The sequence below is a fragment of the Crocodylus siamensis genome, chromosome 7 (genome assembly GCF_052110815.1).
Source record: "Crocodylus siamensis isolate JL-2025a chromosome 7, ASM5211081v1, whole genome shotgun sequence".
Classification (NCBI taxonomy): domain Eukaryota; kingdom Metazoa; phylum Chordata; order Crocodylia; family Crocodylidae; genus Crocodylus; species Crocodylus siamensis.
Window position 1 is genome coordinate 30899672 of NC_143401.1, and position 20168 is coordinate 30919839.

Here is a 20168-nt window from a genome sequence, read left to right on the forward strand (position 1 = left end):
AGAAGTATATTTATGGATCTAAGATATACAGACACACTTAACACCTGGATAAAGTGTAAGGAGAATCTTCTAATAAGGGAGAAAATGTACAAATAGTCTATAGAAAGCTGTCTTACTAGGACTTACTGAAGGATAGTCATGCACAGAAAAAAAAAAAAAAAAGACTGAATATCTACTAAGCCGCTCTTCTAGCCCCAGCACCATTATTTGAATGCAGGTTTCATCCTGACAAGACGCAAGGGCTATGGAAACTTATTTGCTGAATGAAAATTGTTCACTGAGTACTTAAGTTTCCTAACACACAGAATCATAGAAAAATATGGTTTGAAGAGACCTCAGACGGTCATCTAGCAGTATCATCCCACATCAGTTATCCTAATAGACACAAGCAATACAGCACTTCCGAAGAATTTAGGCAGAAAGTATGTTTGCTTTGAACAGTTGAAGCAACCTCCTAGTATTATCAACCAACACTCAGTCCCTCAGTCAAAACACTGCTGCTATAGCAATATCAAGAAGTCAAGTGAGGTCCATGAAACAGTAACACAATAGAAGAATAATGCTAAATTTGTGAATTAATGATATACATCTTTAAAAAATTAGTCTAGATATTTCCAAGGTCACCAATTTAGGAAATATGCCACGGTACTAAACTTAGGGCTCACTCACGTAGTCTACAGAGAAGGCAACCTCTCATATCTCAATGCAATTTTGATGCTTGCTCAAGTGCTCAAGGATCAGACCCTCAGCTTTTGGATTTCACAATGCCTTTTCTCCAGAGCCCAAATGACTCAAACAGTAATAATTTTGGCTAGATGTACCCAAGACAAGCTGTCCATTACCCTACATGCCCTCTTAGCTACCAGAAATTGACACTTTTCCATCTACCAAGTAGTTGTATATAGATAAAGCTACAAAAAAAACCCATGAGACCTGCTGCAGCAAAACAAACTAATATAAAATAGGCAGTATTAGAGAACCTGTTCAAAAGGAAAAGGAAAATAAATATTTCTCTGTTAAAAAACTGAAAGAAAATAAACCACAGACTTTTAACTTGTTTTGTTATTTTGCCTTTTTGTTTTTAAACTAATTCCCTTCCTAAGAGCACCTTTTCTCCTCTACAAGTGATTTTTTTAAATATTCAAAATTCAGGTCTCGTCTACCCTGTTAATTCAAACCCTAGGAAACTTGGTATGATATTATGACACTGATAACGAGAGAATGATACTATGAACTATGACCATTGACAAATTTGACATTGACAATCAGTCGAGACAGCTTTCTGTTATTTGAGAATAAAACTTTGCATTTATTTTGGTTGTCATTTTTAAGTCAAGCCCCATACAAAGCACACACATGAAGTTAGAAAAAACAGTTTGTTTGTTAAAGATGCGACATACCATGTCTCTTCAATTATGGGTTGATCATTCAGCACAGAAAACTAAACTGGACGTTCCTATTTTAAGGTGAGCAACTGGATTTATAACATAACATCCTTCAAGTATTTTTCAACTTTCCAAGGTATGAGTAAATAAAGAGCACAACTTATTGTCCCCATCACCACCCAAGCAGACACATATACATACACATTACCTGTATTCAACTTTGAAAGACAACCAAGTAAACTTCCTTGAAAACTCACTGAAAATATAACTTGTTCAAAAGAAAAAGGTTAACAGACTTCAAGGAACAACACACAGGTGAGAAAGAAAGAGGACCGGAGATCACAAAAATGAGACTGAAAGACAAGCGCTTCAAGAGATTCCCAATTCATGCAATGCAGCCAAAATCTGCAGAACTACTAACTCATAGGGATTATTACAAGGGCGGGCAATTATTTTGGGCGGAGGACCACTTACAGAGTTTTGACAAGCCATAGAGCGCCACATGACAGGCAGAGAGGGACAGACAAATATTAATTTTCCAAGTTTTTAGGGGCCCTGCAGGCTGGATAGAATGGCCTGGAAGGCCCCATCCATCCCGGGGGTTGCGTTTTGCCCACCCCTGAATTACCTATCCAAAGATGACAGTTGGAAGATTCAAGAGACCTGGGGAACAGAACGCTGTCCACAGGGAACCAGAATGAGGAAATACAGAAGGTACAAAGGAGATAAATCTGTTTTTGTTTTTATTTGTTAAAACAAAGTGTGGTGGTCCTCTACTTAGTCACTAAACATTTGTAGACTACATTTTGTATGTGCGGCAAAGAATTTTACAGCCTCAGATTTAATAGGTACTTCACTGCAGACATGACTAATAAAAGTTATGGCCCACAATCCTAAAGAGACCTGTATTTTGGCCTAATTTTATGCACAAAAAAACTGAGTACTATCCGCACACAGAAGTTGGGTTCTAAAAGCCACAATGAACCAACCCTGAGATAATTCCCCTGGCTAGGGCTGACATAGGAGTTAATCCTAAACAAAAATGGCAGCCCAGAGCAGAGCCCTGGAGTACTGTACTGCTGATGAGAACAGTTGCTATTAGACTTACAAACAGGAGAAACAACACACCTTTGCACAATAACTTCAGCTGCCAAGGACTATAGGTCTCAAGAGCCAAACCCCTTCTCTTCCAATTCCTTGTAAATAGGGAAAGGAGGCAGGAGAGAAGAGATGACTATTCAGCCTCAAATTCAGAAACTGTGTGAACACAAATTGCTACATTTCCTGTCTTGTGCATCAGCAAGATTTAGTTTCATCTCACAAGCATTTGCCAAAAAAGCAAAAACAAAATCTGACAGCTGTATTGTGAAAACAGGATCACAACTCACACTTTGAAACGATGCTGATTAGTCACCACTGAAAACCCCTGGAAAAGCCTACAGCAATGCTTCATCTAAATTTAACTCATTATATTTTTGCTTTATCATCTCTACCTATACTGTGGAAAGTATACAGGAAAAGGATTTATAGGGAAGAACATACACTTGGTACCGAGACAATATACGGAAAAGTTTAGCAAATGAATTCCTTTTCATTTATGGGCAATATCCATTAACCACTCTACAGACACAAGGGAAGACAGTTCCTGTACTCAAACCTTGCCCCCTAAAAGGTATATGAAGAAAGAGAAAATGTACAATCAAATTGATCAGGTCAATTACTGACACCTCTAATCAATTTTGGGGTTTGGGGGTAATCAGCGATTTTAGTAAATAATAAATCAAATAATAATGGAGCAAAAAACCAACCATAGGGAAATCACCGAGGAAGAGTTAACCGGAAAGTATTAGGAAAATAAACAGAAGTAAAAGGAAGAGAGACTGAAAGGAAAGAAGAATAAGTAGTGGGAGTGTAATGGGTGGTCAAAGGAAGGACACAAGAGTTTTCAATTGAAACAGCAGAGCAGACTGCTTAAGCAACCTGAAAACCTCGAGTCAGCTGATCTAGGAGGACTGGTTGTAGTCCCATGAGGCCAAAATGTTCTTCACCAATCAATGTGCTAGAGGGCATCAGATACATCTACATGAAAACACAATGTGATCAACAAGAGCAGAAACATTAGAATCTTTCAGGTACAGACTAAAGAGGGGAGACAGACAAAATTTAGCTATAACAAAAGTGCAACAACTAGTTCCAAGTCACAGAAAGTGACTTGCCTTTGTCTGTTCTAGAGAGGTCACTACTAAATATCACACATGACGATCTGAAAAAGCCTTCAGCAACTTTATTGCACTTATTAACCATATTTTTATTTAGCAATTCTCAGGAAATCTGTAAACAAGGGGGCACTCCGAGTGGCACTTGCTGAGTTTGGAAGATCATTACACAGAAGCTATTTAAGATTTAATTGGGGAAAACCCTTCTGGACACTTCCTGCTCTTTGGCTACCTGCAAACGTAACACAAATTTGGAATATGACAACACCAGAAAACTAGGTCACCACAAAGTTGGCCTGGGAAATATGACTCAATATACTTTCTATTTGTTATAGGAAGGGATCCACTATCTTACTCTATTATAGTTTTTTCTGAAGACTGTCTAGGCAACTACCACCTGATCAAGACAGTTTAAAGAACTCAAAAAAAAAAAAAGGCCTAAGAAGTTAACTTAACACCTAGTAACAAAACTGAAAGACACGTAGGCTACATTAATCTCATTTTTCAGTTTAAAGGAAATAAAGACTGCACTGTACTGTAATTAATTGAAGCAGTGTCAAAGTTGATCTCGTATTTAGTAAGTAACACTTCTGAAATCACTCTTTTCATTCCATTGTTTCTTATTCTGCATCTGAGCGCATGTTTCCTAGGGTCATTTTAATTTTGAGAGTCTCCTACCTCTCTTCTTGGATTATTCCTTTTCTCTCCTTCTCTATCTTTCCTAACATTATATCCTCCAACAATATTTTTTCTGCCCGCACCTCAACCCCGCTCTCCCCCACCAACGCCAACGTTTCTCATTCTGTCTTCCCATCAAAAATCTTCCCCCAACATTTTAATTCATTAATTCACCCACCAGCTAAAATTCTCTCACCCACTCACTGGCTCCTCCAGATCAGTGCTCATTTCCCTGCTTCTGGAAAAATAAGAGCTACTCAAAGGTTTCTATTCTTCCAGTTTCCTGTGAAGGAGTCAGCAACAACATGACTACTCCATTCCTTGATTTCATGCTACCTTGCAAAAGTGCCTCCCAGCTCTCTGCTCCCTATCTTTACACATCCAGCCAAGAAGAAGAGAAAACATTTTTAAAACAATACATACAGACATGACTGGAAACCGCAAAAACTAGCTCAGCACCTAAGGCTCAAATGTAGTACCTTAAACTAATTACTCATCTTTTTGAAAATTGACTGGATTAAAGTTCAGACTGCCATTTTTTAAAGTCAAAATAGAAACTGTTGTCATTTTAATGCAGTTTTTTCATATTTAAATTCTTAAATCTGACCTACTGGGCTGGAAAGTAATACTCAAGTCTACGCCCAAATGGTGTTAAAAATAAAAATCCAGCTTTGAGTAATTCTCTTTAGTAATTTTTAAATTAGGTTTACACATTTTCCTCATTAAAAGATCTCTTTTCTTAAAGAGAAAAAAACCCTTAAAAATCAAATTTAACTGAATGTTGGAATATCAAACCAGCCTTGCAAATAAGAATGTGTAACTTCACTGACAAAACTAGTCTCAATGGCTTTAATGTCTGAAGCTTTTACACATACAGACCTTACAGGATAATACTGTATTCTGTATTAATGTCTTCAAATATTAAAAATAAACAATTAAATAATTCTTCATGCTATTAGCTGTGAACTTTCAGACACTTACTTCACCACCTATGGCCACTGCTCATCAGTTACAACAGTTTAGCAGACTAGCTATTGAAGAAAAATGGAAACTGTAAACCTGATGAGCCTGGACACAAGAGGCAGAACATTAAGTTCAGCAAACTCCTTACCTTAGAAGTGAAGAATTTATACCACCTTTGCAGCAGAGGTGCACCCATACATTGGTTTGATATCAAACTGGCACCAATATAAAAAAAATTGCTTGATGCGGCCAATAATTTGGCTGATAAATGCCTGTGCATGCATACAGCTGCAGCGCAACACACAGGCAGTGAGGAGCACAGACCAGCAGCTTTGAAAGTTGCATGCAGCTGGTATGTCTGTTGTAGTGGAAGGGGAGTGAAGGGGCATAGAGGGTGGGGCAGATCAACAGCCCCCATGGTGAGGGAGGGAGTGGGACAGAGGCTGGAGCAGATGCTGCCTAGCCAGGGCAAGGCAGGGGACAGAGGCGCAGCTCATCCAGGGAGCACTGGGAGGGAAGGGGGACACACGACACGGCCCCCAGATCTGTGCAGGGCAGGGCAGGGCAGGCAGCCTGCAGCTGCGGCCAGGAAACAGGGCTGCACCAGGCTCTCCTCGGCACAGCTGGGCTCAGGACAGGCAACAGCAGTGCTGGGAGGGGGCCATGTACCCCTTCCCTCTGCCCACCCCTTCCACCACAGTAGACTTACCAGCCGGATGCAGCTGTATCTGAAAATCAGATTGGTATCAGCCAATATGCCTCCTTAAAAATTGGCTACCGATATCAGCCCCCAAAACCTCTATCAGTGCACCCCTTCTTTGAAGTTCCATAAACCCATTACCCCAAAACCAGAAATAAGCTCAGATACCTATTAAATAGCTCCAAACTGTTTTTCTTTCCCCAGTAAAACCAGGGAAATAAAAGTGTAAAAAAAAAGATGCTTACAAATGCTTTGAAGTCACAGTGCTTCAGAAGTTATCCCTTTTTAATTAGTTTTACCTAGACAAACTTTCTTGTATTGTTTGCCAATAAAATTCATGTAGCTGTCTAACGCACAGGATAATTTTTTAAATTTTACATTAACACTCGTGTAACATCAGCTCCAAGCCTGTCTATTCAGGCTTTGATTCAGCAATACAAACATGCAAGTTGCCTTTAAAAGCCATTTAATACCCCATTAAAAGAGAAAACTGTATAAAGTAGGAGATAATACACATGACTGAAGCAACTTGTTAAATCAGATATAATTACTAGAATAACTTACCATTCTCAGAAATGCATAATAGGAATATACAGGGGAAAGTAAAAAAAAGTAGACTCACAAGATGTGCAGTGTAGCTTAAATATGCTGTAAGTCCAATTAAGATTGATTTTTAAAGACATCCTGGGCACTTCTACACGTTCCAGGCATGGGAGGGAGGGTGGCAGTTTAATTAAGGTGCCACTGCATCTCATGTATAAGCATCCTTGCACTTAAAAATGGTGGTGGGGGCACCTGAACTAAAGCTTGTTCGATGAGCTTTAGTTCAAGCACCCCTGCTGCCATTTTTAAGCGCAGGGACGCTGATACAGGAGGCTGCTGGATCACAGTAACTGCCATGCTCTAGCTTACCCGATTAAACTGAGTCTCTTCCAATTCGCTGCAATTCCAGTGTGTTGGAGCAGCTTCTGCGCTCATGTGTAGGTGCCCAAGTGTTTCTCTGAAATAGAACTTGTTTAGCAAAGATACATATGATCCAATCACAGCACTGGCCTCTCTGGCCCATTTAGCCTTTGACCAAACTTAATAAATGTTGTTTACAAGTAATTAAAAACTGTTTAAAGTATATGTTAATACTAGGCTTCCTTGATGTAATGACTTACTGGATTTTCCTTTATAGATTCATTTAAGAACTAAATGCTCTCTCTACAATGACCAAGCATAAAGCAAATAATCCGGACAGGAAATTACTTTCTGACTAAGCAAAATCATACAAAGTCAGTTTTTGCAGCCTGTTTACTAATGCTGCCATGCACAATGCTCTAAAATTAGAAACCAAATAAGCAGGGGTGGGAAGGCTGGGGGGAAAATCAGCATGGGGGGTTTTAAAGTATAACAATAGCAGATTTGAATTTACTACATATTTGGCATTTGCAGTAAACTTTAAGACTTAACAGTTGCACAGGCAAAATGCTAAAAGAAAAGCAAGCCCCTTGAAATGCAAATATCATTAATTATTTTAAAAATCCTTTAACAACTTCTAGAACCGAAATCTTCCGCTTTAGCAATAAGAACAGCCGTCTACTGCCTTGTGCTGTGTGGGCATGTATTTATAAGATGGCATCACCTGTACATTACCCAAACAGCAATAAGAGTCTCATTTTCATTAATTTACATAGCATCATTACAACCCACAGGGAGTCTAAATTTCAAATGAAAAGAAAAAAATAATCTAACCGACTTCTTAAAATTATTCCTTAACCAAAAAAAAATTGAAAAAATGCAAATTAATCATACACTGATATACCAAGAGATTAATTCTTTCATGAAGATATCCCAAGTAGATAGAAAAGACATGCATCTATAGCTTAAATTACTCACAAACAGGAAGAAAAAACTATTCGGTGATACGTATATGCAGCTTGCTGCATACAAACTGAATATCTAGCAAGCATTCAAGATTCATAATTTCACATAGCTCTCTTTAAGAAACAGCTTATAACTTAATCATTCCCATCCTACATTCTCTTTATTAATCATAATCCAAGTAATAACCATAAAAATTAATTGAAAGATATGTCTTAAAAATATATTTAAAATATGTAGGCCTATAGATGTGTTTACAATAGTTATTTCTAACAATTTGATGGAATATCTTTTAAACAAAAAGGTTAAACCATTCCTCCTTGGTATTCACTCCTGTACATAAAAACTAGAAAGTTTAGCTGATGTAATCTTATTTTCATTGTCCACCATGAATGGAAATACTAACTAAAGAAAAGTTAACTGCAGGAAGTAGACTGAAAGAGACAAAACTGAGCCCATATTAAATAACAGATCATTTTAAAATATAAGTTATCATTTAAGACTGGCTGTGACTAAAGATTAATTCCTTCTCCAGAGTGTTTTCAGAACAGGTAGATATCCTGCAAATTGTTGATAAATGGCTAGCTTTATACACATGAATAGTCTCACTAGTCTTAACCAGGGTACACAGGGGCAGGAGCGGTGGTAGAGGCAAATTGTGTACAACTGATCTTCTAGATGCAAAGCCACACAATGACCACTTAGGGTTATTAGTAATGATCTTTTCTGTATTCCTTAGAGAAAATGTTAGTTTCAATAGTATGAAAACTCTCTTTCAAACCTAACTAAAAGAAAGAAAAAGGTGTCTGAAAAGCATCACAAATCTCATTCTGAACATAATCCATGTCAGGGGAACATTCCCCCCATACAAAGGATGAGTGCAATGCAGAAAGGAGACTGTGACTCAAATAATTACCAATACCTCTTCCACTTCCAATTTTAGAATAGTGACATTTTAACTTACTTTCAATTTAGGAACACAGCCCTGTCATAAAGAATACATTCATCTAATTCCATTTTTTCCTGCAGTCACACCCGATACTTTTTCCTTTTTTTCAGGCTCGGGGAATTCTAAGAGTCCAACATTATCTGTATATAAGGGAGTTTTCAGCCAAGAATATGCTGACCATTATTCTCATTGCACAAAAAGTTATGGGCCTCCCTATAAAAAGAACCAAGTACCCTCAACTCCCACTGATGTCAGACTACGTAATAATAGAAGCGTTGAGATCTGTTGCTCAAGTTTATTCTCCCCCGCCATGCTGTAGGGGCCTTAGAAGAGTCCGTACAATATAATAACGGAAACGTGCAACGTTTTTTGCATTATTATTACTACCAATGCACATAGCTAACATCATCATTAAAAATAAAAAGAGAATGTCAAGTAGGATAGTGTATATGATAAACATTTTCCAGGTGGAACAGCCAGGATTAAAAGATGTAATTTACTTTGCCTCATTATTGTCTTAAGAAAATGACCTGGGTTACATGAACCAGGAAGCCTCCCATGTGGATGTAGACCAGGCAGGAAACTATACGTCTACTGTATTTTTCCCCTTTCTTGCCAAACTTGAATACAACATGGTAGCTGGGCTTCAAAGTAAAAGGACCCTCCCTAGGAAATCTGTGTGCGATTCTTCTCTCCCTCTGAAGGTTAACACTAGTTCTTCCTCTCCTTTCCTTACAACAAGGAGTTAAGACAGGACTGCTCCAAATGGAGCAACTAGGTCCCACGTTTACCACTCTCCTCAAACACCGGGTGCAGGCATCTCCAGTTTTGCCAGGCCAGGCTAAACCAGTACAAGCAACTTGCAACAGGAACAACCATTTCCCAGCTGCCACTAGCAGTCAAAAAAAAACTTTAACTGGTTTAGCAGCAGCAGCAGCTTCAGTCGAGTTTCAGGCCAAGACAGAGCAGGCAGAACAAGACTGTGGAAACAGGTAGTCTTCCCTGAGGCTGGGTTTCGGGACCCTAGCACAGCAGTAGCGACCGCACGCAGGCAAGCAGTGTGCAACTAAAGGACAGCAAAGCCCAGGTGCTGGCAGCAAGGAGAAAGGGGATATGGGAAGAAACAAAATGAAAACAAATGGGGTGAAGAAAATAAGGCGGCAAGGAGGTACCTGCACAGCTTCTTCCAGAGACGGAGGGGTCTGCCCCACACACACTGGCGGACCACACTGCAGCCTCCCTGACACCCTCCCAGCCCCGCCAAGGCCTTCTCTGCCCGGCAGCAGGCAGGGCAGGGCAGCCCGGCAGCTTCTCCCCGAGCCCCGACCCGCCGCCGCTGCGGGATCCCCCAGGCCCAGCGCCACTCACCCGCCGCCTCGCCGGCCGGCGCGCCCGCCGCCCCGTTCAGGTAGAGGATGGAGAGCAGGTGGGGCTGCGTCTTCTCCAGGGCCACGCGCAGGTCCTGGAAGTGGTCCCGCTCCTTGGCGAGCAGCAGCTTGAGGAGCAGCTCGGCCTTGCCGGGGGCCGCTCCCGCCCCGGCTTCCTCCAGCTCCAGCAGGTCGTGGGGGCCGAGGGCGCCGGCCGCCTGCAGTAGCTCCACCACCGCGTCCACCTCGCTCATGGCCTGGGCCAGCGCGGGCCGGCACTGCGCGAGCAGCTCCTTGTGCTTGGGCTCCATGGCCGCGCCGCGTCTCCCTCCCTCCCGCCCGCCCGCCGGGACGCGCAGGCCGGGGGCGGCTGCTCTCCGTCGCCTACCCCAGCGCCGCCACTGCGGGCCACGGGGCGGGGGACGGGGCCACCCCGCACGGGCAGCGGCTCAGGCAGCTTGTCCCCTCTCCTCCCGGCCGTCCGCAGCCCCGCAGCATGCCGCCCGAGGCGAGCCGAGCCGAGCAGAGCCGGGCCGGGCCCCGCTCCCCGCCCTGTCCCACCGGCAGACACGCGCCAGCCGCGCGGCGCCCCCCCCCCCCCCGCGCGGACCTGGCAGCGGAGGCGGCTGTTCCCCCTCGCCCGGCCCCGCCCCGCCCCGCCCCGCCCGCGCAGCACCGCCTCCCGCCCTCCCCAGCGGCTCCGGCAACTTGTGGCCTCGCCGCGCCCCGCTCCAGGCCGCGGCGGCCGGGGGAGGCTTCAGACCCGAGCACCTCCTCTTAGCGCCAGCCGCGCGCAGCCATGTTGCTTGTACCGCGCCCAGGCGCGGCCCGGGCCGCGCAGCCCCCGGCTCCCGCTCATGGGCCTGGCCGCCGCGAGAGCGAGGAAACGCGCCCCCAGCCCCGCCGCTCGCACAAAGAGGGAGGGAAGAAGACGCCCCGCCCCGCGCTGCCTGCGGCCCGCACCCAGGCCCCGCCGCGCCCCCAGCCCCGGGCTGCTGCCTCAGCCCCCGCAGCAGCTGCCGCCCTCCGGCTGTCCGTCATGTGCGGGGGAAGGCTGAGCGCGGCTGCTGCCGCCTCCCCGCGCCGGGTGGGGGAAGAGGAGACCCGCCGAGCTGGGCGGTCCCGGCCTCCCCGTGCTGTGCTGCCCGGTCCCGGCGGGCGGGGAAAGGGGGACTGAAGCCTGAGCCCCCATCCTCCGAAGGACGGAACCGCCCGAGGCCCCCTGACCTCCAGGAGCCCGTCGCCAGCACGCACCCGCGCAGGGCTGGCTCCCGGCGCTGAAGGAGGGGAGCAGGGAGGAGCGGGTGGGGTTGCTCGCATAAGGATGGCGGCCCTGGGCAGAGAGCTCTACCCTGCAGGGATGTGGGATGGGGGCTTCTAGTCTGTGTTGACTTCCCCTCCGCGAGCCAAGGGTAAACCCATGCTCTGATCTTACAGAACTGTGGTCACTTCTCCACCAGCTGCTTCCAGAAGTAAAGGAGAGTCTTCGTTACGAGTTCAGGGCTTATGAAACCAAAGTGCTATACTGGCCAATGCCCCATCCAGGCCAGCATCCTATTACCTGGGCTCTCTTCAGCTCCTATAAACATTTTGTCTTTTACTAAAAATAGAGGAACACCTCGGAACTGTGAACCTAGCTCTGACAGGGGCAGAAGTGGATGCTAGAGGTAGAGCTTTGAATTGGATCTAACCCTATCTATACCATCCTTGGCCTCTACCGGATGCCCTGTTGTGATTTCTGCACCCTAGAAGGTGATGTGAGATTGTATGCATCACCTTAAACAGTATCATCCTTGTTGTATTTGCTGAGAATAAATCATTTACTTTTTTTCTTTTTTTTTTGGGGGGGGGGGTTACTCCAGTAGTTTTCGGGGATGGGGCTAAGTGAGTATACCAAAGCAAAAAGCAGGTGCAAGTGAAATAAAATGTCTACATGATACAAAGATGAGAAACGTCTTCAATATGAAAATGTAAAAACAGACATTGTACTTCTACATCCTGTACTCACTACATACACTGAGGAAGCGAATGACAGGGCAAATCTGATTCATGTGCTTACACAATAAGTATTAAACTGCGGATATACTAGCGCCATCTACTGGAAAGACTCTAAATCCCTGGTGTGCCTTGTGACAGCATTAAGACCAGGGGTGAGGGAAACAAATGTTCCTTTTGCAGGATAGTTTGGGATTTCAAAGTTTATTTTGTTTCTGAATTAGGCGGATACAAGGAATTGTGAAGTCTCCCTTCCAAACAATTTCCAGAAGAAAACTGGTCCAACAAGTTGCTTTGTTTTGATCAAAATAATCAACATATTAGCCCATGTTGTTTTGGATTTATTGTACATGCATACTGTACAAATACACTTCAGAACCAAAGTTGTTTGAAGACATTCTATTCCAGGGTGATCAAAGTGTTTGTCAATTTTTTTTCCACTATTGTGATTTGTTAATTAAAACATTCCCAGAGAAACAGAACTAATTTCAACAATTAACCATTTGCTACACTAGCAGATAATTTTTGGCCAGCTCCAGTGAATAACTTTACATACAGGTACTCCTCACTTAACATCATCCCTGTTAATGTTGTTTCATTATTACATTGCTGATCTATTAGAGAACATCTTCATTTAAAGTTGCACGGTGTTCAGTTATAACGTTGTTTGGCCACTACCTGCTAGTACGCTTGACATGGTTTCACTTAAAGTCACATTTTTCAAGGATGTAACTATGATGTTAAGTGAATAGCAGCTGTAGTTGCCACTCAGCTTGATATTGTTACTGGTAATTTAAGGATCCTTTCACTCATCAATAAAATTCAGCTTCCTCAGGGGAATCAGAGCAGTGGTTAATCAGCAACAGGGCACAATAGTTAAACAAAGAAAGTAAAGAATAACTATTGAGAGAATATTGTTAATAAGTTAGGGTAAGATGCTGATGCTAATTCTTACACTGAGCAGTGATTTGCTTTGCAAACACCTCATGGACATATCATCTTTAATGACCACAAATAATTACAGGATTTACACTTTATCTAAAACACAGCACCTGCTACAGGTAAAGGCCTCTGACACGGTGTAAAAACATGTAGTAATGGCACAGGGAAACTCCTGTTGTTTGTTACCCCCACCATTTTTGTAGCAAGGCCATTATTTGGCTGTCTCCCATCCAAGTACTTAAGTAGCCCGATTCTGTTCAGCTTCTGATAGACTCATGGAAGTACAGCTGGAAGCATTTGCTGTTTAGCTGTTCTAGGAAAAGCCCTGCATTTTGGAAAATCCAAGTTCTGAAGAGAGTTTTTTATCCCCGAAAAGAAGTGAAAGATTTATAACTAGACAAAAAGAGAGTCACCAAAAGTCACAACATAATCTTGCAAGATTTAAAGGGACACCCACATTTTTTTTTAAATACCAGTAGCTTCTATTAATGTGGGCTCCAATTGTTTTGAGGCCGTACTTAGAGCTTTGAGAAGAAAAAGTTCTTCCTTCTACTGATTTAGTTTTCATGCTTAGTAAACTTTTTGTATTAATGGAATGGCAATGCACAAAGATGGGTTTGTTCACTTCCTCATTTATACTACAGCATCTTGATTCAGTTCTAAGAAAAAAAAACGTTGCTGGCTAACACTTGACACTAAAACACTGTTTCTAATGCCATTAACTGCATACATTATTTGAAAGAAGCAACAATAAAAACTACGGAAAATAAATAACCATTTAAAGCATGCAATACAGAAACCAAATTCTGGGTCATGCTACCTAGCTCACATTAGAGTAACTTTGATCTGCTCCACAGTGACAATATGAGCAGTTTGCAGTCCTCCACCAACCCATGATGCACCCGCTTAGCTCTTCACCCAGAGCAAGGATAGAGCTTATGCTTCTTCTCACCAGCCCTCTAGCAGCACCTCAGAGTTCTGCAGGCAAGAAATAGTATTAACCCTTAATGTGCAGCTGCTCATTTTAATTGTAACACCACTTAACATTTTGCACATTTAGTATGGTCTAAGTGAAATATGTAATTTCACACTAACGTATCAATATGTATGCATGCATGCATATGTCAATATAAAAAAAAAAACCTTAACTTCAGCCCTGCAAAAAGATGCCAACCTAACATATTTTCTTTTTTATTCCTTAGATATATAGATCCTGACCTGAACTTCTTCATAATATGATTTAATGGTAACAATGAGGCACCCATACTGTACAATCCATTACCTTTTGATGAAGTTGTTGCTTTAAAGGATAGATTGGGACTATGATTTCAGAGACTTGACATTTTAGTGTGTCCATTAACACGTGTTCAACAGTCAAGATATAGTCTATGACTACGCATTCATGTTTAACATGATTTTACCACTACCATCTTCTTTTTCTCTTCATTAAAACCAACAGATGGATATGAGGAATTGTGTGTCATTGTTTCTCTTTAAATCTGACAGCCAAATTCTGTTATTTATACTAGTTAAAACTTCTTGAACCACATATACAAAAGGCAGAAATTAACCAGAGTTAAATTACAAGGGTTGCTATAGGTCAACATTTATACCCTGCCTAAAAATGTTACCCCTCCTATGGCAACAGATCATTTGGTTTCAGTTGGATCAGTTGGGTTCAGTTTCAGATCAGTTGGCAGATGAGTTGGTTTCAATAGTGACAGGGAGAAAAGACTGACATCTATAAGAGGAATGTGTTTACAAGATCATTTTCAGGTAACTGTGAATGAGGTTACTCTCTAAAGCAGTGGTCACCAACCGGTCAATCACAGGGTCTCTTGGAGTCGATCAGAGGCTGAGGGGTAAGCATGCACATGCATGCATCACTCCCCCAGCCCAGCAGGTCAGTCCATGGGGGAGGGAAGGGGCCCAGCTCAAGGCCCCCGCAGTGAGGGATAGAGTGCAGCAGAGACAGGAGCAGGTGTAAGGTGCGTGGGGCCCAGAGCCAGGCAGGTAGTGGGAGGATTGAGCCTAGGCAGCTCATCCAGGGGCACAGAGGGCGAGGGGCTCCCACGACTTGTGCACACCCTGGTGGAGGCCCCGGTGGGCACATACCCTCCCACTGTGTGCAGTGGAGGCAGCTGCTCACCAGGCAGGCAAGGGACAAAGCTCAGCCTAGCAGCTGGACACATGTAGCATCAAGCTACTCCCAAGCCAGTTGCAGCAGGGCTCGGGGCACAAAGTCCAGCCTGAAACAGCAGCCACCTCTGCAACGCACAGATGGGGGGGGGCGCATGCTTCCCCCCCAAATGTGGGACAGCGTGGGCGGCTGCAGCAGCTGTGAGGGAGGAAACAGGCTGGAGCAGGGGTAGACCTTGCACAGCTGGGTCACAGAATGGAGCCACGAGTGCCTTGGGTGGACGGGGGGGAGGTGAGCCCATACCCTGGGAGTTCACGGGGAGCATGTGCCCCCTGGACTGGCACGCCAGCCGGGCTGGCTTCCACTGCAGGATGGGCCCAGGGTTCTGCCGGACTCTTCCCCGTTGGGGGCTAAGCTGGGCCACTGCACTGGAAGGGGCCTATGGGGGAAGGGGGTTGCCAGCTTCTGAAAATTTGCTGTAGCACCCCCAACCCTCTCAGTGCCACTACTGCTGTTTCCTGGCCAAAGTGCAGTGTGGCCCAGCCTCCCGCCCACCACCAGGAAGAGCTTGGCATTGACTTCCAGCCCCAGCCTGTCCTCTTCCTGACACAGATCCTGGGCACGTGGCCCCCAAGCCCTCAGGGTTGGGCGGGGAGGGGAAGGGACAGAGGAAGTGGAAGGCAGCACCAGGCTCTTCCCAGCAAGGGGCTGGGCCACGCTGCACTTGGGCCAGGTGGCAGCGACTCTGGGAGGGAGCACTTGGAGGGACATGGTAAATTTTAGGGTGCCTACAGCCCCCACCCCACCTTTTCCCCCTCCCAGCACCACTGCCCAGCCCAGGCCCCTGCTGGGAAGAGCCCAGCACAGCCCTGGCCACATCCTAGAGCAGCAGCCAACCAGGCTGGCATGCAGGGGTCAGATAGCTCCTCGATCCACAGCTGCCTATGCAACACAATTTTACTAGTATGGGGGCAGCTCACTGCATCCTCACTGGGTGTGGAAAACTGGATAATCAGGATGCTTCCCCAGCACCCCCTCACTGGGGTGGGGGGTGCAGCATATTGCATGCCTCAGCAGATGTGCGACTAGAATCTAACAAATTTTATCACAGATCCGCAAAATTATGCATCCTGCTATGTATATGTGGCTGTTATTATTAGGTTATTGTAAGGTTATTATGAGCTGATAGTTGGCCCATATTCAACTTAGAAAACAACAATTTCTGTGGACATCACTCAAACCTTTGACATTATTTTCTCAATAGTTTACATCAGGGCTGTACAAATTCCAAGTGGTTGGAGGTGATTTCAGCTACCCTGACATCTCATGGGAGGAGCACTCTGCCAAATCTGATGAGTCACATAGCTTTCTCATCTACATTGATGAACTCTACTTGTCTCAAGAAGTCTACACGCCAACAAGAGGTAAGGTACTCCTGGATCTGATGCTGGCCAAAGGGGATGATCAGTGTAGTCTCCGAGACATTTACTGTGCAGCTAACTAGTCAACTCCACAATTTATGTCTTGTGCAGATGCACCCAGCAATCTCATCTACTCAAGACATTTACTACAGAACTAGTTAACTCCAAAGTAAACATCTCGTGTCTACATATGCAGGGCTATTGGGCAGGAGTTAACTAATTAACTCAGCAGTAGGATAATATTTGTAAATACAAGTACTATCCTGCCATGGAGTTTTTTACTCTGCAGCAACATACATGTAGGCACTGACAACGCTGGGGCATAAGGATGCTTCAGTGTGGGGGCTGCTTGCTGGGTAGCCCCACATTGGAGCACCCAGCCAACCCCTCCACAACACATTGAGACTGGTTGGAGCAGCCTCAAGCTAGCAGGCTGACTCCCCTGGACTTGCTGCCAGCCAGGGCTGCTCCAGCCAGGTTCAATGTGCTACACTCCCAGGGGCACATATAAATGCAGTGCCTGGGGGCAATAAACTCCAGTGTGATATGCATCAGGGTTTATTGCTTCACATTAATTTCATGTGTAGATGTGCCCACTGGGCAATAAACTCTGGAGCAGTTTGAGTCAGAGTAAACTGCTCTCGGGCATAGCTTCTGTGTGTGCACCCAGGACAGCAGCTGATTGGGCTGACTGGATCCAATTTACGTCTATGGTCACCATCTACACGTGCATTTCAATGCAGTAAATTATCTCCCAACAGTACTAATTAACAGCAGAGTTAATTTGCTTACTCCGCCCTAATAACAGTGTATGTGTAGACAGTGATGCTTTTTTTGCATAGCTAATTAGTCTACGCAACAGTAAAGCACACGTGTGGATGCACCCACTGAGGTATAATTGCTTTACCCAGTTCAGTGTTCACAGCAGTAACATTAGAGTTTTAAATTCCAGCGTATACCATACCTTATCTGCTAGCAATTGACCCAAGACAGAAACAGCCCTCTCTCACATATCTCAAATTTGATACTATTTTCCGGGGCTCAGAAGAGATGTAGAGAGGGAAATGTTTGTTCTCTGTTTTGTATAAGGTTCAGATCTGTTGCCTGTAAGGAGGCATGTATTATTTAAATATATATGTGTCATTTATATTGTGTATGAGCAGCCAAGATTCCTGGATAGACACTCCATTTTTATTATTTTAGAAATCCAAATACATGCAATTTGGTAGAAACATACTTGCAACAAATCCTTGTGGTAAAGTCCTTATGAAATGATTTTTTCTTTTCTTTTATTTGAAGAAAAGTGCTGTGTGAAAAATTACTACTTTTTAAAAATGAAACTTTCAGTTCATTTTTAAAAGAAGGTGAAAACAAAAACATAGAAAAGAATGAAAAGTTTCTTCTGTCTTATCTGCTTTTAAAAAGCACTTAAACTGAAGATTTCCAAAACCATTTAACTAATTTAAGAGCAACAAAAATCTTCCAAAATGGTTGTTTATTCTAGTTACTTGCACTTCTTTTTTGTACAACAATTCTTCTAGATCTTACTTCAGCATTTCTTAACTTCTGAGTGCATGACTTCGCAACCTTAATGCTTGCACTTTTTTCTGTGCTTGATTTTCTATGCTTTTTTACGCAAACTAAACAAACAAAATTTCTGCATGTGAACTGTCTAGTACAAATCATCAAACCAGCCCATCTTCACAGGTGCCCCGATAAAATTATCTGCCACGTCTTGATTATATCCAGTGTGTATTGTCTTTGGAAAAAAGGAACATCTTTGCTGGGTTTTTCTGCCATTGGCAAGTCCTTGGTTTTTGTTCTCCAGACCAGTCCCTTTGAAGTTTCTAGGCTTTCTGAACATGCCCAACTCCAAGGTGACCTTCCCTGTGGTCTGTTAAGTCTCCCTTAGCTTATCCCTGTCACTCCCAGTCTCTTCTCCTCCTACACCTGATGGAGCCCATTTTTTCTCAAATCAGATCTCTTCTGCCCTCTTTGCTGCTTCCTTATATTGCTTTCAGGGCCATGGCCTCCAGCCTGCTAGTTTCACCTTCTTCCCTGTAATGTGGCTTGAAGGAGCCCTGTTACACTAGCAAAAGCCCCAAAGCAAATGATTATCAGATGTCTTCCATATGAAGGTAGAGCTACCTTATTAGCCCAACTGGGGGAATACAAGCATGTATAAGTGTTTATAGCTGAATACTCACAGTCCCTCCATGTAAAATAAAGAAAAAAGGACGATAACTATTAAAACATCTTAAGGATTTTGGGTAAGGCTCTCAAAGTCAAACTCAGTTTGAATGAGGCAGGGGGGAAAATCAATGAGGGTTAAGATCCCAATTCCTATTTGTGTATTTGAAAATCATCTTTTTCACATGAAAGATGGAGACTACTCAGCAATTTTAAGCTCTTATTCTGCAAGCTGTTCTGCCAGGGAAATCATGAGCACTCATAAGAACTCTTGTATTTCAGCTGCTTGCTGGTTTGAAGCTTCTGCCTCTGAATTTGCAAGTACTTATGCCTAGAGTTGGCTATAGACCTTATGAGTTGTCCCAGTAAATTCTATGAGCTTTATCAGAGTATGCAAAATGAAATGTATACATAAGCCCATCCAGAAAACAGGGCTGGAGTTTGGTTCTTCAGACTGAAGGCCAAATTGGAGCGGGGGAGAAGCTCCTATTAAAATCCTTAGACAAAAATCAGACACAGAAGTATTCAGCAACTCCAGTCAAAATGCCCTAAACTCAGCTGTGAGCAATGTCCCAATGCCTCCAAGGAAGGTGAAACAAAAACAAAAACCAACCAACCAAACAACCTAAAAACCCAAACCCAGCCCAGAAGCCAATTCAGGGTTGCCAATTTAAGAAAGTTTTTTACTAACAATCTGCAAGTTTTTTCTGACAAACTTTTTTACTGACGCATGTTTTTATTGATATATGTTATACATAATGTAAATGTAACTCTTCTGCTAGGACCTCCCTTACTGCCAGTCCCCAGATAGAAGAACTGGGTACAAATTTAGAGGTCTAACACCAGCCATAGTAAAAAAGTTCAGGTGCTAGTAAAATTTTTGCAGTATTAAAAAAAGATTCCTTGGGTTGACAACTTTGCTTGACTGCAGCGATGGTTTTACACCTTGCTGCCCTCACCTAAGGGGTCCCTCTACTCATACCCAAACCCTGATATTCCCAACTGCAATTTGTATCATGCTTTCCCTGCCCCCTCCATTCCCTAGCTTTACCCACACTGGCCCTTACTCTGTCCCAGCATGGACTCCAAAGAAGCCTACCTGTAACTCAGAAGTATTATAAGCAGCTGGTGGGACTTAACAGAAGTGGTACATGGCTGGGGGGGAGGGAGGGAGGAGTCTACTAAGACCTGAGAGAAGGCTCCCTGCACGGTTCAATGCAGCTGTTCAGACAGCAGATAATAGTGTTAGGCTGTGTCTATATCAGCTTGCCTCCAGCTTCTTTCTGACCACAGAGCTTCAATCAAGCTCTGGTTGCTTAGTGTTTTTACAGATGGCTTGATTTTTTCAATGGATTT

At 43.7% G+C, this 20168-nt stretch overlaps 1 protein-coding gene across 2 annotated transcripts in view; it reads right to left on the bottom strand.

Annotated features, from left to right (window-relative positions):
* DLG5 (discs large MAGUK scaffold protein 5) overlaps positions 1 to 10654 on the bottom strand; it is a 194605-nt gene extending 183951 nt beyond the window's left edge. For both annotated transcript variants that reach the window (XM_090057165.1, XM_090057164.1), the window contains exon 1: positions 10126 to 10654. In XM_090057165.1, the coding sequence (XP_089913291.1) occupies positions 10126 to 10435 (310 nt within the window). In that variant the 5' untranslated portion in view covers positions 10436 to 10654. The remainder of the gene's footprint in view (positions 1 to 10125) is intronic.
* Between the last annotated feature and the right edge of the window lie 9514 nt (positions 10655 to 20168).